The 25,094-nt window shown below is 33.1% G+C and overlaps 2 protein-coding genes across 6 annotated transcripts in view; one reads left to right on the top strand and one right to left on the bottom strand.

The window, feature by feature from the left end:
- Nucleotides 1–25,094, bottom strand: part of LOC129810016 (rho GTPase-activating protein 7) — a 115,820-nt gene that overhangs the window by 48,277 nt on the left and 42,449 nt on the right. For 3 of the 4 annotated variants that reach the window (XM_055860239.1, XM_055860240.1, XM_055860238.1), the window contains exons 4-7: nt 16,228–16,707; nt 9,965–10,185; nt 9,035–9,899; nt 8,541–8,583 (exon numbers count right to left, since the gene is read on the bottom strand). In XM_055860239.1, coding sequence (XP_055716214.1) covers nt 8,541–8,583; nt 9,035–9,899; nt 9,965–10,185; nt 16,228–16,707 — 1,609 coding nt within the window. Of the gene's footprint in view, nt 1–118; nt 866–8,540; nt 8,584–9,034; nt 9,900–9,964; nt 10,186–16,227; nt 16,708–25,094 lie in introns of those variants that run through there. The other variant, XM_055860241.1, reaches the window with a different exon arrangement.
- On the top strand, nt 17,386–24,684 carry LOC129810019 (uncharacterized). Of its 2 annotated transcripts, XM_055860247.1 has the most exons (4): nt 17,392–17,776; nt 20,573–20,754; nt 20,827–21,446; nt 24,496–24,684. In XM_055860247.1, the coding sequence occupies exons 1-4, from the start codon at nt 17,466–17,468 to the stop codon at nt 24,598–24,600; spliced, it is 1,218 nt and encodes a 405-aa protein (XP_055716222.1). In that variant the 5' UTR covers nt 17,392–17,465; the 3' UTR covers nt 24,601–24,684. The 2 variants fall into 2 exon arrangements, with proteins under 2 accessions (XP_055716221.1, XP_055716222.1); XM_055860246.1 differs by having other exon boundaries at nt 17,386–17,776; nt 20,573–21,446.

The raw sequence follows: 25,094 nt of genomic DNA on the forward strand, positions 1-25,094 counted from the left end.
AATATCCGCTTAATCTCCTTCTCACATTTTCCCCGAATCTTTTATTATTTCCCCATGTAATAGCTCCATTACTCATCATCCTCAATAAAATTTTTAATAACCCCATCATTTTAAGTACCTGCGATTTTCCTCTCACGCATTTTCCTCCAAATAGCCTCAGCCTTCCGGATGGGCCAATTGTCTACTTTGGCAGAGAAACTCCGGAAGAATTTGTATTCTCTGATTGTCGACATACGCCGCTGCATTTTGCACAAATTATTCAACAACACTGTGTTAACTTAAAAGTGATATCTTTTGTACTCTCGTGCTAGTCTTGCGTATTTTTGCCGCCGAAAAAAAAAGATTATTTACGCTCGCAAAATACACCAGTAATGCCTATAAATCAAAATGTACTGGACACTTGGAATATTTTTAACATGCACAGTGTATACGGAAAATTTCTCTTTCAACTGCAAGACACGTGTAATTGAAAGATTTCACAGAGTGCGATGGATGTGGAGAGAAAGAAAAAAAAGCATAAAAATTCAGATCAATTTTAAAGTAATTTAGTTAAGCGCTCAGGAAATCACTTCACATTTTCTCTAAATTGGCTTAAGAGTCACGTAAATGCTAGGGCTTTAAATTTAACAGGTAATTGCAACACTGGATTTGGTTTAATTCTGCACTTTGCAAAAGATATTGCTAAATTGTTGTTTGATGTAGAGTGCATTGTTATCGTCACAGTTCCATTTATTTATTTTTTTTTAGGATGAAATTTTTCTCAAACTATTTTTACTACTTAAACTATTTAGCAGAGCAAGTTAAATTTAAAATAAAAAGAAAATGAGAACAAATCATATTTGTAGTTTTGAAAAGAGTTCCGCAACGTTTAACACCTTAAACGCTACTAAAAGTTTATTTTGCTTTTCCTACTCTCAGCATGTGCTTTTCAAAACTTTGTGCGAAAATTCTCTTTTGCAGAAGGCCAATCTCTCACAAAACCCAGAATATGTCCAATACACCACAAAATATTCTCTCACAATTTTCTCTCAGCCAGAACATTGTGGAAAAGTCTGTTGGCTTTTCATAAACTTCACATTTTCACACTCTCCTCCAATGATGGATTTACCTCCTTCGTCCGGAGCACAATGTGAAGAGAGAAATTCAAGGGGAAAGTATTTTGGGAAAAATTTTGCTCTTATTAATAAAGTTCTCAGATAAACAAAAGTTACTTGAAATTTTTTTTGCAAAATTTATCCATTCCATATGGGAAAAATTGGTTAATTTTTTTTTAACTAAAAGATTGAGAATTAGGAACGGGAACAGTTGCCAGCGCCTCTAGCGAGAGAAAACAGTGCCCTCAAGCGGAGGAAAAGGTTGTTGAAGTCAATCACTTACGTCATCTTCTAGACTTTTAAGATTAAGATTAAGATTTATCTATGGGTCGGCTTAAACCTTTTTTATCGGTTCCGCTGCATCCATATTTGGGCCCATTATGCACTCCCCATTACTCCATTCTATCTTAATCCCAAAGGCAGTCCCCCCGCTCTGTATCTCGGCTTCTGTATGGCTGAGGTACACACACAGTGCCGTTTCTATATTGCGGCAGACCAGCCTTGTTTGGATCAGTTGCAGTGAATGTGTAATTGTATCGACAGGTCTCTTTATGCCGAATTCGTTTCTGTACCAGCCTCTCTTGTTTAGACGGTTCATTGTCCATGCATTAAGCATTACTTTTTCATCCATTCACTGGACTAATTCGATACGGCTGCTGAAAAATCTGCAGCAGCCGAGTTTCGAACCCGAGACCTCACAGTCATAGAGACACTACTCTACCCACTTATTCACTGAGGCTCTCTTCTACGCTTTCACTTAGAATTAAGTTTCAGTGAATTTATTTTCGTAAAAATGCACACAATCTGATATAGAACTGAGACGAAAATATTGGAAAATAACGCCAGAGATTTACTAATAAATCGGGGCGTTTGGATGAGAAATTGTCGTAACTTACTAGTCATCTAGATCAACTTTTCCTTGAAACCGTGTGCTGTACAACTTCAGCAGTATCAACGCGTTTGATTCTTATATCTCTGGTAGCTTTATAATTTATAAGTCATTCGAATTAGGAAAGGCTGGGGCAGCTTTACTTATACAACGCTTTCGAAAATGTAAAAGTTTAGGACGAAAAAAATATATCTGGGAAATGTGGGTATAATTTTAAATAACCAGTACCAAGAATCACTAGCTGGATTAACTTTTAGCTTGAATACAGTTCATAGAAAGATAAAAATAGGAATATAGAAAGATTTTAACTTAAATTGAACAAATTACTTATTAAGTTAAATATATTTAAGATTTTATTAGAATTTTTTGGTAATTTTTTTTCACGAATATGCAACTCCTATAATTTTAATTGTGAATAGGACACGAATAACTCTTACCCTCAATAAATAAATCATTCCCCCGTAAGAAAAATAATACAACATTTTCAGAAGGGTTAAAGAATATGAGAACTTTTTTTCTGACATGTAAAAGTCGGTGGAAAACTGACTTTAAAACTGTACGATAAATGTTCTACGTTCTACTGAATGTATTCCTTCATAGAGTAGACTAGGGCACTTTCGTCATGATATTAGAGAATATTTGTCTTTTAAAATATTTACCATTTAAATATTTATTGATAAAACAATATGACACTAAATTTATTTATTCAACTAAATTGAAAAAATATTTTAATAATATATTTAGATAAATAAATTTTAAAATAAATTTGTATTTATGGCTCTCGCACATCTTTTAGATCAGGAAAATTTCATGAAGTCAAAATTCAAATCCCTTTCTTTCTCACACACTTTGCATATGTCTGTCTCATTCTTTCGCACTCTTCTTCTTCTTTTGAACGTCACAACAAATTCAATTTATCTTAATCGAATTTGAAGTGCGAAAGTATGATATAGACATATGCAAATCATTTAAGAAAGAAAGGGACACGAATTTTGATTTCATACAATTTTACCGATTTAAAAGGTGTGCCAGGGCCATTAGTATCAAATTTAGATTTAGAAATTGAGCTATGTATTTTCATACAGTCCATGCACAACTGAATCACAGCGAATATTTGTGTAAAATTCTTCACATTTATGTGGAAAAATGGGAAAAATAGATGATCGTACTTTTTTGTTTTTTTGGAAAAACATTACGAACAAATGACAAAATTTTACAAACATTTTTTGTGTATCTAGGAATATTTACAAAACAAATTTTTAATAAAAGACAAAAAATGCTCATCAAATGACCATGATACGAACAATCTTTGTGAAAAAGTATAAACTTTCAAGAAGTTTTTAATGGTTTACAAGCATGTCATAAGTCTCTAGTAGGAATTTATAAACATTTACGGATAATTTTATGAATTATAATTCTTTTCTTTATAGCAAATGTAATCTATAATGTGTACTATTGGCACTCTGAAAAAATTGTCAAATTAACAATAAAAAAGCTTGTCAAAAGGATGTTTTTCATAATGAAAATTGTGAGAATTTTACGAACTTTACTTCAATGTTAACTGTATTTATGTACAGATTGTACAGAAAAAAGAAAATTGTTAAAATTGTGTTAAATTGATGGTCAATATCCAAATGCATCTTGTTCAAAGTTTGTCAGATGGATATTTTTTTACACAAAGGCCTCAACACCTACACATTGGAAGCAATTTTCGTCAAAAATTGTGTTTTTGACAGAATTTTGACGTTTCCACCTGTAAACGTTTTCCTTCAAAAAAAGCAATTTTTGACGAAAATTGCTCCCAATGTGTAGAGGTCTTAAAATGTGAAAAAGTTCATTATTTTCTTTTTAAGTATCTAATTTTCTTTTTTTTATTGATGTTTTTTTTTACTCTTTTTGTTTTTTTTTGCAAGACGGATGTACAAGAGGGATGAACCCTATTTTTGTGATTGAATAAATATTACTATATTACTAAAAAACCGTTTTGTCAGATTGATTAACTATATAGTTATGACAAAATTTTAAACAGATTATTTTTTCCACTTTACAATTTTTTTTTAAATATCAGAGTACAACAGTGTGTAATCTAATTAGGTGTAATGAATTTATTTCAGTAAAGTTAAAGTAGTCAAAACCGGGTGCAAGTATATCCTTTTTACTCAAAAAGTACATTTGTGTAAAATTGTTGAATTAATTGTGTAAAAAATTGTGTAATTTTTTTTTTTACTGCAAACGTTACTGCAAATTATTGTAGTCATTGCAGTTTTAAGGCAAAGCCTGGTATTTTAAAATTAGTTAAATTGAATATAAAACAGCTAAGGTTAAGCCAAATAAATCCCCCTTGAGAAAAACCTCTTTCAGAATGAGCGTACGCATGCGTTCTGTGGCCTATGAGTGGGCAAAAATAAAATAAATCGAAATATATGAGATGAAACGAGATATGGACAACAAGTGATGTTCATATCAAAATTTACAATAGCTAATATACCATCCCTCAGGCCACAAATAATGGACAAATATTTTACCTCCAATTTTTGCTGAATGATCATCCCATCGTTAGATGTGATGGATATCAGAAATGAACAAGATACTTGACCTCAAAAAATACGTTATGCGGTATTAAAACTTCAACAGATCGCCACCCTTGACATCTCCCAAGGCAAAATGCTGCTCAAACAAGCGGATCTGAAGAGAGCAACAGACAAGGACATTGTCTTATGCATTGATATTTATCAACAGCATTCCGTGAATTTTACGGAAAATACCTCCCTCAATTGCCTTCAGCAACATTGCGATGTTTTTTGCTGCATTCAATATGTGTAGAGTAGAACAATGAGAAGAGAATTCAAAACTTCGGAAGCTAGACTTCTGAAATTGCCAAAGGATTCTAAAGTTTTCCGCAGGAGTTTTAGAGGTGATTCAAGCATTCAAAAGAATTTTGTAGTGATTCTTCCTATTTTCTATATTTAACTTTGAATATAAATTGATTATTTAAGTTTTAAGCAAGAAAGAGGAGAGGAAACGAGGTTGATAATGAAGGTTATAAGGTGTTTGTAGGGGTCGACGAAAATCTACAGCCGATTATCTCTGTCCGTTTAGCAGATGGCATTAATAGCCAAGTAAAACTTTAGATTTAATTTTTAGATCTCAATTAATTGAAATTCAAGTGTCTTAATTCCCTAAAGCTTTTAAAAAGCTAATTTTTCTACTGATAATTTAATTTTGTGTTTTAATCTCGTTACTGAAACTGTGGGAGCAGATTTAATTAACAAAATGTTTGAATATTGTACATTAACCATTTCCCAATAGCTTTTAATCCAATTACAAATAACATTAAAAAACACTTTGAATTAATTTAATTTGCAGCAAATTGGTACGTACATATATAAATCATTTATGATATACTAAAAATGTTCATAAATAATGCTGTTAAATTACCTCATGGTATAAATTGCAATACTCGCCCATTGATTTCTATTCAAAGAGTTTTTTTTAATGTAATTTTTAACAATATTAACCCATTAAAATGTATCACGTTGATAGACAATTTTAATAATATTTTTGTTGATTTTTTGTCAATTTAATAGGATTTTTTACCCAATATTTGTCCTAATTTTAAAACATCAAGGCAGTGCAGAGATATCTTTTTCAAAGTTCCCATCCTTATTCGATTTCGGTTTAATTTTGCATAATAACGAATTCTTAGTAATAAAAAATTATCAATTTTAAGAAAATTTGATATGTAAAAAAAACTATAAAATTTTGAAACTTTTTACAGCATTACGAAGGGTAAGGTCGAGAAGGTCAAGCTTAAAACCTACTCTTAGCGTCTGTGCGTCTGTGGGTCTTTGTATCCGGCCGTTACCACGCATAAGAGCCTAAACGATTAGAGATAGAGTCTTCGGTCCTTCGGAGAACACCTCCATAAGTCGACACTGGGACCATTAAATGCCCCTATTTTCTCCCCACAATTCCCCGCCAAAACCATGCTTTTTGGAAATTATTCAAAAACGTGTCGTTTGATTTTTTTTTAATCTTTGGATATGTTTTAGAGATTACCCAATTTTACACTTCGTCCTTATACAAAGATACCGTTGAATCATCGCTAATAAGAGCTTTTCAAGGTCAAAGGTTTAAAAGGATCCAGTAAACGTATTCCTCAACCGAATGGTATCATGTTTGGGTTCGTTGGAAGGGTCTTGGAATTCCTGAGAAGTCTAAGGGCAGAATCACATTAACAATAAAATGCTCGCCGTAGCCTCACCGTATTTCGTTAATTTACGCATTTTCATTGCAATTCTTACGCAAATTTTCCATTACCGTATTACCTTATCTCATACTCGGTGGCACTAAGTGAAAATAGTATAAAAAAATTGTAGAAATAAAACGAAAATTCGATAAACGGTGGGAAAAAAATAAAACTGTACGAATTTCGCTTACAGTTTTTTTTTTGCTTACCGTTTATTGAATTTTCATTTTATTTCTTCAATTTTCTTATATTATTTTCACCTAGAGCCACCGAGTATGACATAAAAGGTAATAGGGTAATCGAGAATCTGCGTAAGAATTGCAATGAAAATGCGAAAATTAACGAAATACGGTGAGAATTTTACTGTCAAACTGATTCTGCCCTAAATCGGTTATGAATCTAATTAACTTATAACCAATTTTATTTTTACTAATCGTATCGGGATATATTTATTACAATTGAATCATGTTATCGTATATTTCGTGTTGGAAGAATCTGCTGATCGTAGATCGCCCAGAAGTTCATAGTATTGGTATATCATAGTATTGTGAGAGATCATAGTATTTAGGATCTCAGTGGCGCAATAGGCAAGATCGTTGGCTCTTGGGGAGTGAGATCTTTGACTCGACTCTCACAGTTATAACTAACTTAAGTGAGTCGAGTCTCGCCCGGCGTATGCAATTAAATGTCGAGAAAAAAGGCATTCTTTCACTGTGAAGTAACGCAATAAAATGCATCGCCTCTTCTCCAAAACCCTTCAGGGGCATGCAAGAAGCATTCACTACGGAGAAGGCGTTCCTGGGCGATCTACGATCAGCAGATTCTTCAAACACGAGGCACATTGCAATACCAAATAAAATGTCTTGATAAGATTAATATTAATAACCATAAATTGCAAAGAGTTCCAAAATTCATATTGATAAGAGACTCTGCCAATTGCTATAGTACTCGCTTTATAATGCAAGTATCTAGAGTTCGAATCCTCGTTCGGTCTTCAGAATTTTAGCTGGCATGACCGTTTTACTGGACATAAAATCCACGAGGCACATGAGTAACAATCCCATCCATGTAAAAAAAAATAATAACGACATTCGTCTACGGGATGTTGTGCTAGCATTATTATTTTTTTTTGTTTGGAGCTGAAGGTTTAATTTTTTCGAATTCTTTGAGACTTTAGACACCCAAAGAAGAATATGGATTAGGGGAAAAACAATCTTTTCAACTATTTAGGATTTGTCAAAATTCGATTCTTATGGCTGCGTTACACCTTTTAGAAAGATCAGGAAAATTTCACCGAAAAAATTTACATCCCTTTATTAAAAGCTCTGCATTTGTCTATTCTACTCTTTCGCACTCTTCTTCTTCTTTTAAACATTAGGGTAAAGTGGTACAAGTCGAACAGTGGTACAAGTTGGACAATTGGTATAATTTGGACAGGGCTTTTCCTCTTGATACATTTAGTACTTCATTTTTATTTGTATATTTTTAATGCTTTAATTTTATAATTTGGTTCCTTGTGCTTAAAAACGAATTTTGTTCTGTATTTATCAAGAAAAAAGCCATGTCCAAATTGTACCGGCAAATTGTCCAACTTGTAACACTAATTCCAAATTATATCACTTTATCCTACACTAAATTAAATTTAGTTCACTTCAATTTTGAGTGCGAAAGAATGGTGCATATCGTTTGAGAAAGAAAAAGTAGTGAACTTTTACTTTATGTAATTTTCCTGATCTAAAAGGTATGTCGGAGCCATTATGGATGATTACGGCTCCGGTATACCTTTTAGATCAGGAAAATTTCATGAAGTCTAATTTCGAATCCCTTTCGTTTTCACACACTTTGCATATATTTATCACATTTTAACGCAATCTTCTTCTTCTGTTATAAATCACAACAAATTCAATTTATCTCAGTCGAATTTGGAGTGTGAAAGAATAAGATAGACATATGCAAAACGCGTGAAGTGAATTTTGATTTCATGAAATTTTCCTGGTCTAAAAGGTGTGATGAAGCCCGAAACTAAAAAGGCGTCAAAATTTTGGACATTCTTGCAGGAGTCTGATTAATTCCTGAAGTGAAGTGTTTCTGATCAAGATAATAAAATTCCGATATATATAATTCAAACGAAATGTAATGGGTTAACTTTTGATTTGAAATATTCTTCACTTTTCTGGTTCTCGAACAAAAGCCAGGGAAAATCGGTCAAGTATTAGCTTCATGAATGAAAAATGCTGCGTCAATAAAATTACCAAGATTCATAAACATAAAGTTCTTGAAGCAAAGAAACTTCTGAGAAATTACTCACCTGCCAGGTATCTGTCGCTCTGCGATCGTGAATATCGTAGACTCTGGAAAAAGACGAAAATCATGGTAATTAGGTTATTTGGAAAAGAAGAAAAAAAATAGTATTCCGAAGATTAGTGTAATTTGCAGAAATTTCTTCCTATTTTGGTGCTGAGAACACCTTCGCTGTAAAATGGCGCGTGAAATAAATTGTGAACAATTATATTGAATTAATCATTAAATATAATGATAATCCACTTTAGTGCTATTATTCTATTCTGATGCACACAATCTAATAATTTTCTTGTCTGCTCCAGTGTGAGCACTTGAAGTCGATCGAGGTGCAAATTACAGCACTGGAAGATGATTGTATAGTTCCATATTGGAGTATGTAAATTGAGATGATAATGATACAAATCTATTTCAAGGACGTACAGACAAAATTGGGACTTGAGCTCATCAGAAAGAGGGGTTTATAAATCTGAAGAGGAGTGATTGAGTGATTTGGTCACTTACCGCTGTATTATCCGTGAAGGCATCACGTTTGTGTTCCTTCTTCATCAGGAGCGGTGCTGAATTGCTCTTTGTGGTGAGTTCCTGAACCAGAAGTGCTGATCTTCTGTTCCCTCCACTGTGGAGGGATGTTGTGCTGGGTGAGGGAAGTTGAGAGATATTGTGAAATGATTCCTGACTCATTGGCAGACAGAATGGTCGTCGTGGAATTGTTGGCAGAGAAGAATCACTCACATTCTCACCGTTAATTGTCGGAAGGTACTTCTCCTTTGTCACACGTCGAGTCAATGGTAAACTATTGCACTGATTTTCAGGTACCACCGAGGTGTTATTGATTATTTTGCATGGAGCACTTGGGCTGTATGACATGATCAATCTATCTAAACACTTCACCTGAGGAGCACTGCCTTTTCTCCTCAGTACAACATCTTCCTCCTCACACACTTCTGGGACTCTCCTGATTGACTGATCAGACTCATCTTGGAATTTACTGGACGCCTCAGAGTCTGAGAGGGCAAATCCATCGTCTTCAGCATTGTTGTCATCATAGAGACTCAACACTTCCAGCAGATCAGGGTCATCTGTGGACACAAACGATGCATTCTCTATTAACTTGAGCGATGGACGCATTCTTCCAGTTTGAGTCGTTGCATTCTCATATCTGATCCAGGTGTTCTTGTCGTCAATTGATTTTTGCGATATTTGATGCAGATACGGCCGAATCTTTCTGTAAGCAGATCCATGAATAGAAGATGCAGTCCCCAGGCCACTTTCTGCGCTATCGTCCACTGAGGAATTGAGGGAATTGCCCGATTTCCCAGAACTCAGAGCAGCGGAAACATCTTCTCCAGCAGATGAAGAAGTTGATCTATTTAGAGTGAAATGATTAATAACAAAGACCTTGCTTTAAAATCTTCAACGTCTTCAACTTACTTATTGTCTTCATCCACAGTATCCGTTCCCCGGAGGATAGACTCCTCAGATGTCCATGCATCCGGAGAAACTTCCTTCTTTACCGAATTCAACTTAGGACTCGTCTGAGTTGAGATTTCTCGCTTTTCCTCCGCAATCCCTTCATCGATCTTCAAAATAGTCGCAGAAGGATCCAATGGTGGATTCTCATACCCAAGAATAGGGGATGAAGTATCAGAACCCTGAAAAGAATTGAATTTATTAATAAAACAGTCATTATCTCTAAATTTCTAATAAGCAGAGATCATTAGCATTTAACCGTTTTCTTAAGCAACATGTGATCACTTAATGATGGATTAGTGCTTTGTTCTTGAAGAACCGACCCTCTTCAATCATTCCTGACCTAAATATCAAGAGATCTTGCTACTGTGAGAGAGAGAGGAAATAGTGACAATGTCATGGGGAAAAAGATCATGTAATCAACTCCAAAGAAAACATTGTTACGCATTTCTTCTATTTATAAGTGGTTTATTTGCACTTTAACCGTGAATTGAAGAACATTTTGATTGTTTAGTAGCACTGAGGAAAATTTTATATTGGAAATGTTTCTTAACGATCTCCATACTTTGTCGCATAAAGCTGTCTACACATATGAGCATTTTTTAAAAAAATTCTTTAAAAAAATTTTTAAAAAATAAAAATGGGTCGGTTTTTTTTACAAAATTGCTTACATACTAGGCAAATTTCTGTAAAAAATCCATTTTTTTACAAAAGTTTTCACTAGTGTAGAGCCGATTCTTTTTAAAAACCTTTTTAGGGTTATTTTTTAAAGAATTTTTTTAAAAAATGCTCATAGTGTGTAGACAGCCTAAAATAAAATTTTACACACTAGGGTAAAGTGGTACAAGTTGGACAGTGGTACAAGTTGGACAATGGTACAATTTGGACAGGGCTTTTTGTCTTGATAAATTTAGTACTTCATTTTTATTGGTATATTTTTAATCCTTTAGTTTTATAATTTGGTTCCTTGTACTTAAAAACAAATTTTGTACTGTATTTATCAAGAAAGAAGCCATGTCCAACTTGCACTGGCGAATTGTCCAACTTGTAACACTAATTCCAAATTATGTAACTTTACCCTACACAGGAAAAAATATTTCGTAAAATTGTTTGTCAATGTTTGTGGATTCCTACTGGGGACTTACAAAATTCTCGTAACGCTTATAACCGACTAACAAGTTCGTAAAAGTTTGTACTTTTTCACAAACATTGTTCGCAACATGGTCACTTGATGAGCACTTTTTGTTCTTTTACAAACATTAGTTAGTACATTTTTGTTTACCTTCCAAAGGTTTACGAACAAATGACAAAATTTTACAATTTTTTTCTGTGTGTTTACAAAAAATCACGAACAAATGTTCGTAAAAAAACACAATAGCTCGTCAAGTGAGCATCTTACAAACAATATTTGTAAAAAATATAACAACTTGTCATAGAACTAGAATTTGTTTGTACACTGAGAAAAAAAACAGGGGTGCTATTAACTTTTTTTCCTCATAACTTTAACACTTTTTAGGTGTAAAAATATATCAACAAATTTTAATGTTAATTTTACACCTTTTTAAGGGTAAAATTAACATGAAAAGGGTAACTTTAACCCCTAATACACCTAAAAAGCATAATATTTACACCGATTTCGGATCAATACTGCAGGGTAAAATTAACATTTCCGGAATGTTATTTTAACTTTTTCGGATTTCTCTCAAGTGTAGGTAAAGATTTGTTCGTAAAATCCCCAATAAGAAGTCACAAACAATTACGAAAAATTTTATAAAATATTTTTTTTCCGTTTAGGGACCACAAGGAAAATATCTACCGAATTTAACCTCTCGAACTTCATTGAGAGAACAGTATGAATAATCCTTTTGTTTTTATTAATACAGTGGGTATCAATAGTGAATATTCTATGTATACACTGACGTGATTTGCCATAAAATTAAACAATTGACAACGCAGAGTCTTTGTGGTAGCATCTCTGAATGATTTACCATATTTTACCTTTTTGTAATTTACAATTTTTAACCTAAATTATAAATTATCAAAAAAATGAATTATTTCTTGTTTTTAATCATCACTTTTATAAGCATACATTTACCCCATTTACCATTGACATTTTTAAAAATTTACAAACCCACCATTTGCCTTTTAAATGACAAACTCAAAATACAACCGGTTTGCATGTTTTGACCATTTTGAATTAATTGTTCAAATGAGGCAACAAACTTTTGACATATCAAATCTGATCAACTTTTAAAAAACAATTATTTTTTATATTTTATTTAATTTTTTTGGAAATATATAAATAAGATCTACGGATTACAGGGTACTCATTTGCAAAAAGAAAAATTTGGAATACTATTTTTTTCCACTTGGGTCAGCAAATATACTTTAGGCGACAAACTGTACACTCAGTCCCGGGATTATGCACATTTTCGGGATCGAAAAAAACGCGCGAAATGGCTTTATGCATCGAGAAATTTTGCATACCAACAGGCGATTTCTTTTGAATGAAACTGCCGTAGAACGATTTTCGCGCGGAGTAGAAGTAGTCAGAGCAAAAAATTTCAATTGTTTAAAAGAAATTTATCAAGAAACACTTCTAAAGAGTTTTTCATTAAATTGTTAGAATAGGGTAAGAGCTCATAATTTTGGACAACTTGAGGATAAAATTGGACACTATAAATAAATTGATTAAAATTATGGATTTTAATTCCAATATTTGATGAATAATGAGTTCTATCTTATTATTTGTTCTTTTTGGAAGATTTTAACCCAAAAAACATTAAATTTTGAATATGATTTGAGTTAAATTTGCTTTGTTGATAATTCAGTGTGAGCAATTGCTTACGAGAAATATGGCAGAACTTCATGTTTACTTCAGTCTTATTTAGCTGTGGTTTCTTCGCTGTTTTTAAATGATATTATTAAATATTCGTTGATTATTGTGTTGATTCACATTTATAGTGACTTGTTGATTTGACCTGAAGTGAGATTTGCCTTGTGAATCACGTTTTTCGTGTGAAAAATGGGAAATTTTCCAATTTTCCGCGTCACAAAATTGTAAACATTCAGGCGTATTTCAAGAATTATTTCACAAATTGACTCCCAATGGTAGGCAAACTTGCATAATTGTATGTGCATAATCTCGTCAGGTGCATAATCCCGAAGTGCATAATGTCGGGACTGAGTGTATGCCATCGCTTGGATCAACAATTGGTGCAACTTACTCATCATACAAATGAGCAATTCTCGTGTGGTCTGCGTAGTGTATATCTCTATTGTCACTGATATGATGAGGAAGTTACGACAATTGCTAAAGCAAACGCTAAAGATAGAGTTTATTGACATTACTGCCCATTCATTTGATCCATCAGATAGACCTGTTTAATAAATAAGACGATTTTCATGTCTAGAGGCTGTACGGTTAGAGATTGAGACTTAGGACATTCAGGGGACCCCTCATAAGTCAATCTAAGGGCTATATTTTCCTAATATTGATAAGATGACCCATTTTAACAGTTAAGTTAGAAAATTTAAGAACTACCTATTTTAACAAATCATTCTTTTAATCCTTTTAATAAATAGTTTCATTTCTGAAAGTTCTTAACTTTCCCGCAAAAAATTACCACATTTTTCCTTGAATTATCGATAAAAAAAACAGAAAATTAAAGGCACAAGTTATTCAATTTCTTTTTAAATGGTTCAACAAATTAAAAGAGTCCAAGGAATGCCTAAGAAGATCATAAATCACATATCTTTAACTACACGGTCCGAAATGACATCTGCAGAAAAATGAATCGCCAGAGAGGCAAAATATAATTTTTATCAAAAATGCATTGTTAAATGTCCCAAAAGATGGATCACGTACGACTTTAAATTGATTATATTCCATCACGTGTATCAATGAATGGGAAATAAAAACCACCAAAATGGACAATTCGGTCAGAAAATTATTAATGATTTATGAATGGTGATCGATTGTGGAGTGTCTCAAAAATAAACAATCAAAAATTCAAAAAAAAAAGAATTGTGGGACACGCAAATAAAAAGAAAGAATAAATTTAAAATTCCAATTTAGCAAATTTCAATAAGTTTATTTCGCAAACAGTTTTTGGAAAGTCTTCTTTATTCATTCACAAAAGTTAATGACACTTTTTGTAGAGTCACTTTTATATAGTTATGTTCCATTCATGAAATTAACCCACGCTGAGTTTCAAATTATAATATGTAATTGAAAATTTATATAAATATTGTATTGTTTAGCTCTGAATGAGTAGAAAATAATCACTGTTGATGACACCTACATTCGACACACCCTCATTTCTTGCTAAACTCCATGGTTTTTAGCATGTTTTGCATCTTTGAGGAAAGTTATGGAAATTAAGGAGCAGTTTGCGGATATTTAATGGGAGAGCCAGAATATTTGAAAGATGTCAATAGTACTCTAAGGTTTAAGTTTATGGATCAATCTCTTTCATTTTATTCCTGTTTAAAGACTTTGAGAAATAATTGCACGTTTAATTGCAAGAGAAATAATAATAGGTTTAACTGTTCCTTTAAATCCTATTCTTTATACACATGTGTTTGATGATTATAAATTTGTGCTATTCGTAGAGGAAGTTATTCATTACATGGAGAGCTTATTTTAACCCAGTTTACAGATATGAGTAAAATACAGATGGATAGATAGATAGATTTATTTTCAAATAACGTCCACTGCCGTCTTAACATTGATATTCAATATCTAGAGAAAATAAGTAGAGTAGGGTAAATGTCCTAATTCAAAACTATTTCCAGACGCTTTAATTTTAACAGAATGTTCAACACATTAAGTTCATATTTTTCTGAAGAGAATTACATAAATTTGCTCCTTGACTTTTCTAGAATGTTTGAAAATTCTTTACATATAATTTGAAAACTTCTTAAATACAAGAAAAATACGCCAGCGTACAATGCTTCTATTGGAAGCATATTATTCCAAATGGAGACAAGGGAAAGTTTCTAATTGGAGACAAACAATATAAGAGAAACCGCGATGAAAGGATTCCAAAACCTTGTTGAGTTGCTCTTGAGTGCAGGATTTGTTCTTATTCATGGGCTTTCCTCTTTTCCCATCTAAAACAATAGGTAAATCTCTCCAAAAAAAAATCATATTTCCGGGGTTTCCTATTGAAGCATTTGCAGACACTTCAGAAAAACCCTTTTTGTTCATGAAATAGGTAATTATTTTATTTGAAAATTTCAAGAAACGTTAACAATAGAGATTAGCACTTAATTTAACTAAAATTAGCCGGAAATGTGGCATTAAATGTTAAATAAAACGAATAAACAACAGTCACCTCATTGTGCTTTTCATTGGAAAACATGGTCGATCGATGAAAAATTCGATGGTGAAAAAAGATACACTTTTAATTTTTCTGAGAAATTAACTAATTAAAATTTGTGAATATGAATGGACTTTCGCTTTATTTAGAGGAAAATTAACTAAATAATGAAACTGTGGTATAGAAAACATATAAATATAATAATTTAGTACTGTATTTATCATGAAAACAATGACGTTTCCATTTGGAGTAGCAAAAAATTTCCATTTGGAGCAGGTTTTGAATTAGATTAATTTATCCTAGCTCCTTCATGGATTGCGTAATCCAAGAAGCCTAATTTGTTTTATAATAATCACCCATTTTTAATCAGAAAAATTTAATCAACGTTTCAAATTCGTTTCAGTACCAGCTGAAACTCATGGCTTAATTTCTCTAACTTCTTATCAATCAAGATTTTTCATAAAATGTTGACTTAATTGTATTATAAAAGCCAAATAATCTATTGGATTCTAAACAACCAAATTAATTGGTTGTTTTTAAGATTTTGAGACCTTCTGGAACTGGGCTAAAACTCTAGTCTGAAGACGGCCTTAGACACACCTACGACTTCAGCCCAGAGACAGCCTAACGTAATTATAATCAAAATGATGATAAGATTACATTTACATCAGTTTCTGTCTAATTCGTCTCTCTGCTTAAACCAAGAAACGACTCAGTTAATAGGAAACTGATGGGAATTTATTCAAATTATTATTTTGATTATAATTACGTTAAGCCCGCTCTTGGCTTAAGCCGTTAGTGTGCCTAGGGTATAAAATTAAGGTAGTCCTTTGCACAGGTTCTGCCTAACGTTACACCCATTGCACCCATAGAGTTTTGAAGTAAAATCAAGATACTCACAGCTCGTCCATTTACAAGATTGTCACTGGATGGCTTTGGATGGAGCTGGTCAGCACGATGAGGGGCATCATTCCATTGTCGATGGTGCCTTCTGTTCACCGCAGGAGCCGGCTTCTTTTCACCTTCAACTAGCTCATCGAATTCTCTCATTACACTATCGGCCCATTCATTGATCATTGCTCTTTCTCCATCCTTCGGATATGGTAGTATGGATGTTTCTGTCGATCTCAGTTCATTCTTTCTTGTCGTGTGGTCACATCTTTTTTCCCGCTGATCTCGCATCTTCACGATCTCGGCTGGATCTTCTACTTCTTTTATTACTAGATCGTCAGATTTCATTAACCGCACCTCGTTCTGTAATTTGTTATCTCCTCTTCGTTCTACGTTATTTGCTTCCGTATTATTAGTGTATGGAAACACTTCATCTTTTGCACCATGCGTTTTATGGTTGAGCTGCTCGAAAACGTCATTTATTTCTTTCTGGAAATAAAAGCAAGAATATACAATTATCTAAGTGCCACATGCTTCAATATGACCCATTTCAGTTCACAGAGCAAAGATCTATGGATGAAATGTATGAATATTTATTCACAAAAACATGTAATTAAATAATTTAAGACTTTTTAGCTTGTGCTAAAGCCGCTTTTATTGACCAGTTCAGAGAACGTTCACATGAATAAATTATCTATTAGCATTTTTATGCGAAATTTTATAAATTCCTAATGTTCTGCCCCTAGTATCATGGCTCGTTATTCTATTTGCTATTTTTATTTCTTGTATTCCCATGGGATGTACAGTCAGAGCACAAGTACAATAGATCAGAAATGAAAGTGATGGAGTAGCTAGTACACTTGTGCTTTCCAATTAATTGAAAAAATGTCCTTCTGTATTTATTTTATGCTCTGTGATTTTTGCAATTACTCTCTTGACCAGAAACACTGCAAAAAAAATGCCAAAGAAATACAGCGGCAAGAAGTAATAGAAAATCTTGGAAAAATTGCTACTGGACTGTATTCTTTTTATGTGTAACTCCCAAGACAATTTTATTCAATTTTCCAGATTGTTACAAAATTAAACTAATACATCAAATACGACTTTTCTGACGCACACACAGTCCAAGTCCAATCTCTATAAAAGGATCTAGCTTAGGAGTCCTATGGTCAGTTTCTTATCACAATTCCGTTGCAAAAGTACCTCAAATAATTCGTATGAAATTTACTTAAGTGGGGGTGTACAAAATGTTGTTACTATGGACAATCATCCTTGTTTTTCCATTGGTTAACTTCATTGAATCAGCACCAACGACCGCAGCTACGAAAATTTTAACTGATAAGACGAAACATAACCAGAGAAATGGGGAATATCTCAGAGACGAGAAGATGATAAAGGATCTTCAACAGCAACATTGGAGCAGTTTTCAAGACCAAAGCGATCAAGAGGGGAAGTTTTCAGTGTCTGACACGAGATTTAGGAGGAGTCCACAGTCTCAGGATATCCTGAGTGTCCTCTTGAGAAATGATCATCCAGATTGCCCTCAGTATAAGGACAGGTGAATTAAACTAGGAAATCCAAAGAGTCTTAATTAAGTACCTTCACTTTCTTTGCATTTTTAAAAGTAAAATTTTCGTATATCGTATTTGTGTTAAATATTAAATTGATTTACTAACTATAAATTCGATTTGAACGAAAATAGGGGTAAGTGGTGCTATTTTGAGCAGTGGGGTTACATCAATATACGATTTTATTTGTATATTTCTATGAAGACTAAGGTTTAACGTAATGTAGGGGAAACTGGGGCACCACCAAACACGAGGTAGCACCAAACACTGCGATTTTTTAATCAGACATTCGATTTCAGAGGACAAGACTTATAGAAATTTGTAGGCATTAAAGGAACGCTTGTCCAGTCCACTGAAGAAATGGTTGAAATAGTCCAAGTAGTTTAGAAATTAGTGTTTGGTACTACCCCGTGTTTTGTGGTGCCTCAGTTTCCCCTAAGTTAGACAAATCAATTGTAGATCTAAATTAAATTATGATAAGGCTCAGCTTCCTTTACACACAAGGGGAGACTGGGGCAAAAAGTCACAAAACGGATATTTTATTTTTTTTTTATAAAGTACTCGAACGCCCCAGAAATTTCTGATTAGCGCAGTTTTCTAGGAAATTTACCGCTCTACAACTTTATGAAAGTAATTTTCCTCTATTTTGTAAGAAAATACATTTATCGAGCCGTTTTCTAAAATGTAATTTTGTGACCATTCTCAAAAATGCTGGGGCAAATAGTATCAGGCATGGGATATTATTATATTTTGATTCGCTTTGTCTCGGGATTCCGTAAATTTGTAATTTTTTTTGAATTTCTTTTGAATTAAAATAAATACCTAGATAACATATTTTCATAGGAAATTTACTCCTCTACACCTTTGTAAAACACCATTTTTTCTAGCTGAACGATAAAAACGATTTTCGAGCTATTTTAGAAAAAAAAAACACACAAAAGACTACAAATCGTTTGACCAATGCTGCGGCGACACATGGCATTGACGTTTTTCTTGCCGTGAGACATCATAAATTGTTTCGGTTTTTCTTACTTTTTGCTCCATACCTTTTGTTACTTTTTACCCCAAGTGATCGTTTTTAATAAAAAGATTTCTTGAGAGAAGAATATTTGTAAAATTCTAAAATAGATAGCGGCTTCATATTCAAAGAATCCAAGTCATTTCGGAAAAAATCATCAATGCATAAATTTTGAATAATAGGTAGGTAATAATTGATATAATCTTTAAGGAAAATATTTTAAAAATTGGGCTAAAAATTTTGATATTTTTTATTTTCTAAATTCCTTGTTCGAATTCGAAGAAACATACAATATCGAAGAAGGTTTATGGAAGCTATTTGTGGTAAAAATTTTAAGCCGCTATCTTATTTATCTTGGAAGATATTGAATTTTGAAATTTTCGATTTGTGACTTTTTGCCCCAGTCTCCCCTAAGGAAGACAACATTAGAAAATCGGAAAATTAATTTACACTGTTGACTATTATTTCTCAATAAATGACTTTGGAAAAATTTATTGAATGTAACATAATGATTCACAAGAAAAAATATTACAATATTATGTAAACTATTAAATAAATTAAATGTAAAATATTTTTAATTAAAAAAAAACAAATGTATAAAGAATTAATCTAAGAAAATCGAATTGTTTTTTTTCGTAGGTATAATTTATAATTTTCGACCTTTTTATTTTGAATGATTTTTTTTTAACTTCATAAATAAGTAATTATAAATTTAACTTCAAAAATTATTAAATAATTTCATGAAAAAACATTACAACCAACCCACGAGAAGTTATGTTCTTTCAAATATTAGCTAAATCTTTCCAAATTTTTCCATTTCTATTCGAATATGGTAAAGTATCATCACTCGACTAGTGTCCTCGACTTGAACGGTGGGTCAATTTTTGAATGTTTGATGGTCAATTTCTATGAAATTGTCACTGATTCGTATTATTTATGGAATAATTGACCTATTAATGTTAGATCATAGGCTAAATATTATATGAAGTAATAGCATATATAAATAATTCTACCGGTTGAGTCGAGGAACAGGACGAGCGAGGGCACTTTACCTCACTAAATTGCATTCTTTTTTTTTTTTGAAAATTTAAAATTAAAAGTTGCTAGTTCGTATAAACTATTCTGTGCCTTTGTTCTATATTTTTCTGCTGGATTTCTTTAAAGTCAAGCAATAACATGCAATATTGTACAATTTAAAAAATAATATGGAAGTACTTCTTCTGTTTCGTATCAGAGGCCAGAATAAACGCTAATCCGGCGACGGACGTATGGTATAAAATACTCTATAATTAGTAAAATCGAGAGTATTAAAAATTTTAAAGTATAAACAATTTTATCTTTCGCAAATCCTTAAAAAAATTTCAAATTTTGATATGTTCAGGAAAAATTGATATCAGTTTTGTACACGACTGTGGTGATCTTGAAACATGATTTCGTTTAAAAATCACGAAGTTGCAAATTTATAACGATGAAATGAGCCTCAGAACAAAAATTACGCATATTACAAGAAATTATGGTCATTCTCAGTTTTTAGAATACATGAAGTAATTTAATTACTGCCTACAGATAATAATCTCTAAATTATCGCTATATCGATTTTGAGAAGGCGACTGCAGGCCCATCCTAACCACATTTTAATTTTAATACTTTGCGAAAATAGCTCATTTTGCTAATAAATGAACAATAAATTATACAAAATTTAATTTATTTTTGCTAAACAAAAATCTTTTGAAATGAAATAAAAACAATTTAACAACTTCATTTACAGATTTTCCCCAAAATGCCGCCAAAAGCTGCCTAAAGTAGGATCCCTATCACCAAAGCATATTTCCGGGCTGAGAATGTGGAAGAGTGTAAACCTGTCGGGATTGCGTGAGGGTGCATTGTTTGCTGAAGAACCGAATTATTTATTGGTTCGTCGTGAGATTTCAGATATTCCTGGAAATTTTGGTAAAGCGACCAAAGCCCAGTGCATCCTATCAAATGAACTATCGCAACATTTGCAGTATAACATTTTTGCAGACACTCTGAGAGATCCATTCATCCCACCGAGAGGTCGAAAGAAAAGTAATTACAATATGTTGCTAAAGAGGAATTCACTGGAGAGCAATCTCTTCGACAACACAGACTTATTTATGCCTCAACGTGGGAAAAAGAGTGGGCACAGTAAGATGGCGAATTTTGATGATATCATCCCAACCGATGAGCTGTTTTTTCCCAATCGTGGCAAGAAGGTGTTTCAGGAAAATTTCTGGGACAAACGAGGATTCCCACTTGATCTCCAGGAGCAGACCCTATTCTATCCCAACCGAGGAAAGAAGTCTATTCATGCCACCAAGAGAGAAGCTGCACCAGACACTGAAAGTCTTCTCGAGGCTAAGGCAAAGATCAAGAAGGAATCCTCAAGTCTGGCTGATGATCTCCTGTCACAGGATCTCTTCTTTCCAAATCGCGGCAAGAAGAGGATTGTTGACGTGCTCATTGACACTCCCGAGGGTGGTGCTCATAAACCACTCGATCTGCACAATCGAGAGCTATTGAATAATTTTTCTGAGAATCACGACACTTTCTATTCAGATCGTGGGCGTCAGAGATTTCCAGCAGATACACTCATGACTGGTGACTTCAGCCGTACCAACGAGGTAATCAAAATATACTATATGCCGTCTTTCACCAAATGTTTGTACAAATTATTTAAGTGATATATTTTACAAGTCGTTTTAAACAAAATTTCCATATCGCCGGGCAATCGACAAAATGTTCACGTATTACGTATTCTTATTTGGTGTGGAACAAGGAAATCATTTAATACAGCACCAAGACACTGTGAAAAGTTACACAAGATCATCTGCTAAACAAAGCATTTCCTAATCTGACTATTTTTTATATATTGTCAAAAAAAATTGGAGACATTACATTGAGAAAAAAGCTTTATTGTGGGCGTAGCTAAATATTTAGCACACGCATGTTCTTCCAAAATCAATTAGCAAAAAATGTTCTTATGTTGGGAATTGGGCTTCATTCAATGGTCTGGCTCTAAACTCTAAGAAGTCCCAGGCTATTTTGATATTCAAAAAGCCCTTAGCGGCTCTCCCGGCCCCTCTCACTATTTATGGGCAGCCTATCTCGCTTGCTGAGTGTACTCGTAACTTGGGTGTCATTTTTAATTCATCGTTCACCTGGTCTGATCCCGTGTCTCATATCAATCAGAGGATATGCTTTTAATATTTAGAAGTCCTTTTAATATTTTTAGAAGAAATCGACAGATCGGGTCTCGAGTCAACCGAGAGCAGCATAGTTATCTTGCCATTGACTTAAAAACATATTATCGGGTATTTAGCACAGCCAATTAGATATTAGGGATATTGAGATATTAGGGTCGGAAGTGGTGTACAGCTGAAAATGAAGTGCTTGGAAGTCTTTGGGAGTGGGAGTGTCCCAAAATAAAATCTTTGTTTAATTCCGAATTTTATAGACTATATGCTATTTTTAGCTCAGATTTTAAATTCGAGTGGCAAAAATACGTTAGGAACGAAAATGTGCCTTTGTAATATTTAATGTTAGTCGAATTTTGGAAAGGGCCATATGATGGATTTCCACAAAAAACATTTTGGGTGTTTATTTAGATCATGTTTAAATGACTGAAAAGCCACTTGGAAAATTTCGATATATTCTTAAATGTATTCTTAAAATTTATTCTTGAATTTTAAGAATTTATCCTTTAATGATTTATTCTTAGAAAGATCAACTTTATCTTAAACGGTCTCTAACATTTACGACAATATTGTGAGTATTCGAATGGAAAACAATTTATAGATAACAATTGAAGAGATTATTCAGATTTTGGAAAACAATAATTCGATCGTATTTCGCTCTTTAGAAAAGCTTGGATGTGTTTAAAAGCTTGATACATGGGTGCCACATCTTTACACTGAAAGGAATAAGGGGAACTGTAGAAACTCCTGTAGGTTATTATGGTAATTTTTCGTGGTCACTTTTATCAAAGACTTCTTTATCCAAATCCGGAGTAGAGAATTTGACGGATCCTGTGCTGTGGTTGAACGGGTATGAAGTCTTTGTGGTTAACGGGAGTGAAGTAAAACTCTTACTTCATGGTGTTCTGAGAATAACCCTAAAAATATTTCACTGATCTGACCGCTATCCTGTCGGACGATCTATTTTTTAGAGTAACTTAAATAACTTTTTCAAACGTGACAAGAAACTTTTAGCCGATGCAAAATGATCAACTTTTAGAAAAGAATTATTTTTGATATGATCTTAAATACATTTTTTTTTTTTTTGAAATTGTAGCAGTCAAATTTCCCGCCTTTTAGCAATAAATGCTCTGCTGAGGCAACCCTAAATATTCGAGACGCAATATCTCCCTTCTAGGCCAGCGCCTCTGGTGGTGGAGAAGACGACTGTGTTAGAGTTAGTCGATCGTACGATCTCAGTGAGTACGGACGTGAGTACTTGGTGAGTCGTGAAAGTGTTAGGACGTAGTGCGGAAGCTCGCGACAGTCTGGAGCCCACACCAGTCGATGCATAAGCAGGTCATTCCCAATTATTATAGATAATAGAACGGATTGTTGGTTTGCCCCTTACAAAATTACATAAATAATATTTATGGAGTACATGCAACTCATTTGCAAAAAAAAATTAAAGAGCATTTTTTTAATAATTTTTCAACCTGATTTCTAGAATATAACTTTGTCAAGAAATTTTTGGTCGATACTGTACTTCTGAAGTACTAAATTAGTTATTGCACTCGTACATTTGGTCTCTTAAGACTTTCCAAAACAGTTTCAATAAATTAGATACGAATATACATTTTTTAGAGACCTCTTTTCCAGAAATATCTTCACTGGTCTGTTATGGCCTCTACACACTAGAGAAATTTATTTTCATATTGAAGGAAATTGCCTACGCTTGTGCTGGAAAAAACTCTAAAATATGGACATATTTTTCCTTAGTGTGTAGAGGCCATTAGAAGATCCATAGAAATTATGTTGGTCGTAAAACACAGATAATATTAAAATATCCTTAATATGCAAGAATATTTCCTGCTAGAAATTTAAATTATAAGAATATTACAAGAAAATACATGTGAAAATAAATTTCTTGAGAACTTTTTAAGTTTTCTTTTAATTAGATTTTTTAGAATATTAAACAAATTATTAATTCCTAAGTAGGAGAAGTGCATGAAGTGCAAGAAGTGCTGGAAGTATTGCATCATTTTCGGGAGTCTTTTGAAATGCTGGAAGTGTAAAAGGCTCCTTCATACAAATTGTGGAAGTGTCTGGAAGTGGTGTACACATTTTCACCCTAATATCTCCCCCTTGAGCAAAGCTGAGACTCTATGGACTCTATCTAGTTGTAGTCCCTTTTCTGAATTTATTGTTAATAAGCAGCAAATAATAAAGTTAACCAAAATAATTCGGACATTATTGCTTTAGTTACAAATCCTCAAGTGATTTCCGATGAGTAATTTTGATGATGAAAAACCGATGATCGCCAAAGTGTAGAGCACTTTACAAAAAGTTAAATTCTTTCAAAGCTTTCAGCTCGGATTACTGACCTTCTTCAGTGGTCAAGTCTAGATACTTATTTCTTTATTCTGGGAATTCACAAATCATCAGATTGGGGTGGGCACTGTTCTTTATATTAAATTGTTTTTGCTATTTTTTTCAGCCGAGACTAAATGGATTTTCAAATTACTTCATCAACTCTGGATATCCCGACAACGATGCAGACTTTTTGGATTACTACAACAATATGCTTGACGATAATCAATAAAGATGTAACACAGCTTTTGATTTTCATCTTCAATTAATTATGTACAAATGAAGCATTAAACAACAAGGCAATTGAAACAATTAACTCATCAGTCTTTTCATACGACTCCCTATTGTGAGAAATTCCATTTTGAAACATTTTATCACGAAGCACCATTTTTAGTATTTTGCAGGGCAATGTGTGAAAAAAAAACGTAAACTTATTCCGAATGTGTCCTTAGAGAAGAAAATGAAGAACAAAAAAAAAGATCATGTTTTTTTTAATTATTGCAAATAAATGTAAAATTTGTAAGTGCCACTTGACTACCTCGTGCCCGCATTTTTCCACCATATGAAACAATAACGATCATTTTAAAATTCAATTCAGAAAAACATAAAGTCAAGCTGCAGCCGGGAAAGGTCAATTTAGTTCCATATATACATAATGTCCCCAACTCAAAACACGAATTACATTGTTTTAATTTTAAGTGCACATTTTATTGGATGTAGGCTAAT

Source organism: Phlebotomus papatasi, chromosome 1 (genome assembly GCF_024763615.1).
Source record: "Phlebotomus papatasi isolate M1 chromosome 1, Ppap_2.1, whole genome shotgun sequence".
NCBI lineage: Eukaryota > Metazoa > Arthropoda > Insecta > Diptera > Psychodidae > Phlebotomus > Phlebotomus papatasi.

Coding starts and splice junctions, on each gene's coding strand:
- LOC129810019 (XM_055860246.1), top strand. CDS start 17,466: ATGTTGTTACTATGGACAATCATCCTTGTTTTTCCATTGGTTAACTTC. Junction 17,777..20,572: donor TGCCCTCAGTATAAGGACAG/GTGAATTAAACT, acceptor CTTCATTTACAG/ATTTTCCCCAAAATGCCGCC. Junction 21,447..24,495: donor ACTTCAGCCGTACCAACGAG/GTAATCAAAATA, acceptor TATTTTTTTCAG/CCGAGACTAAATGGATTTTC.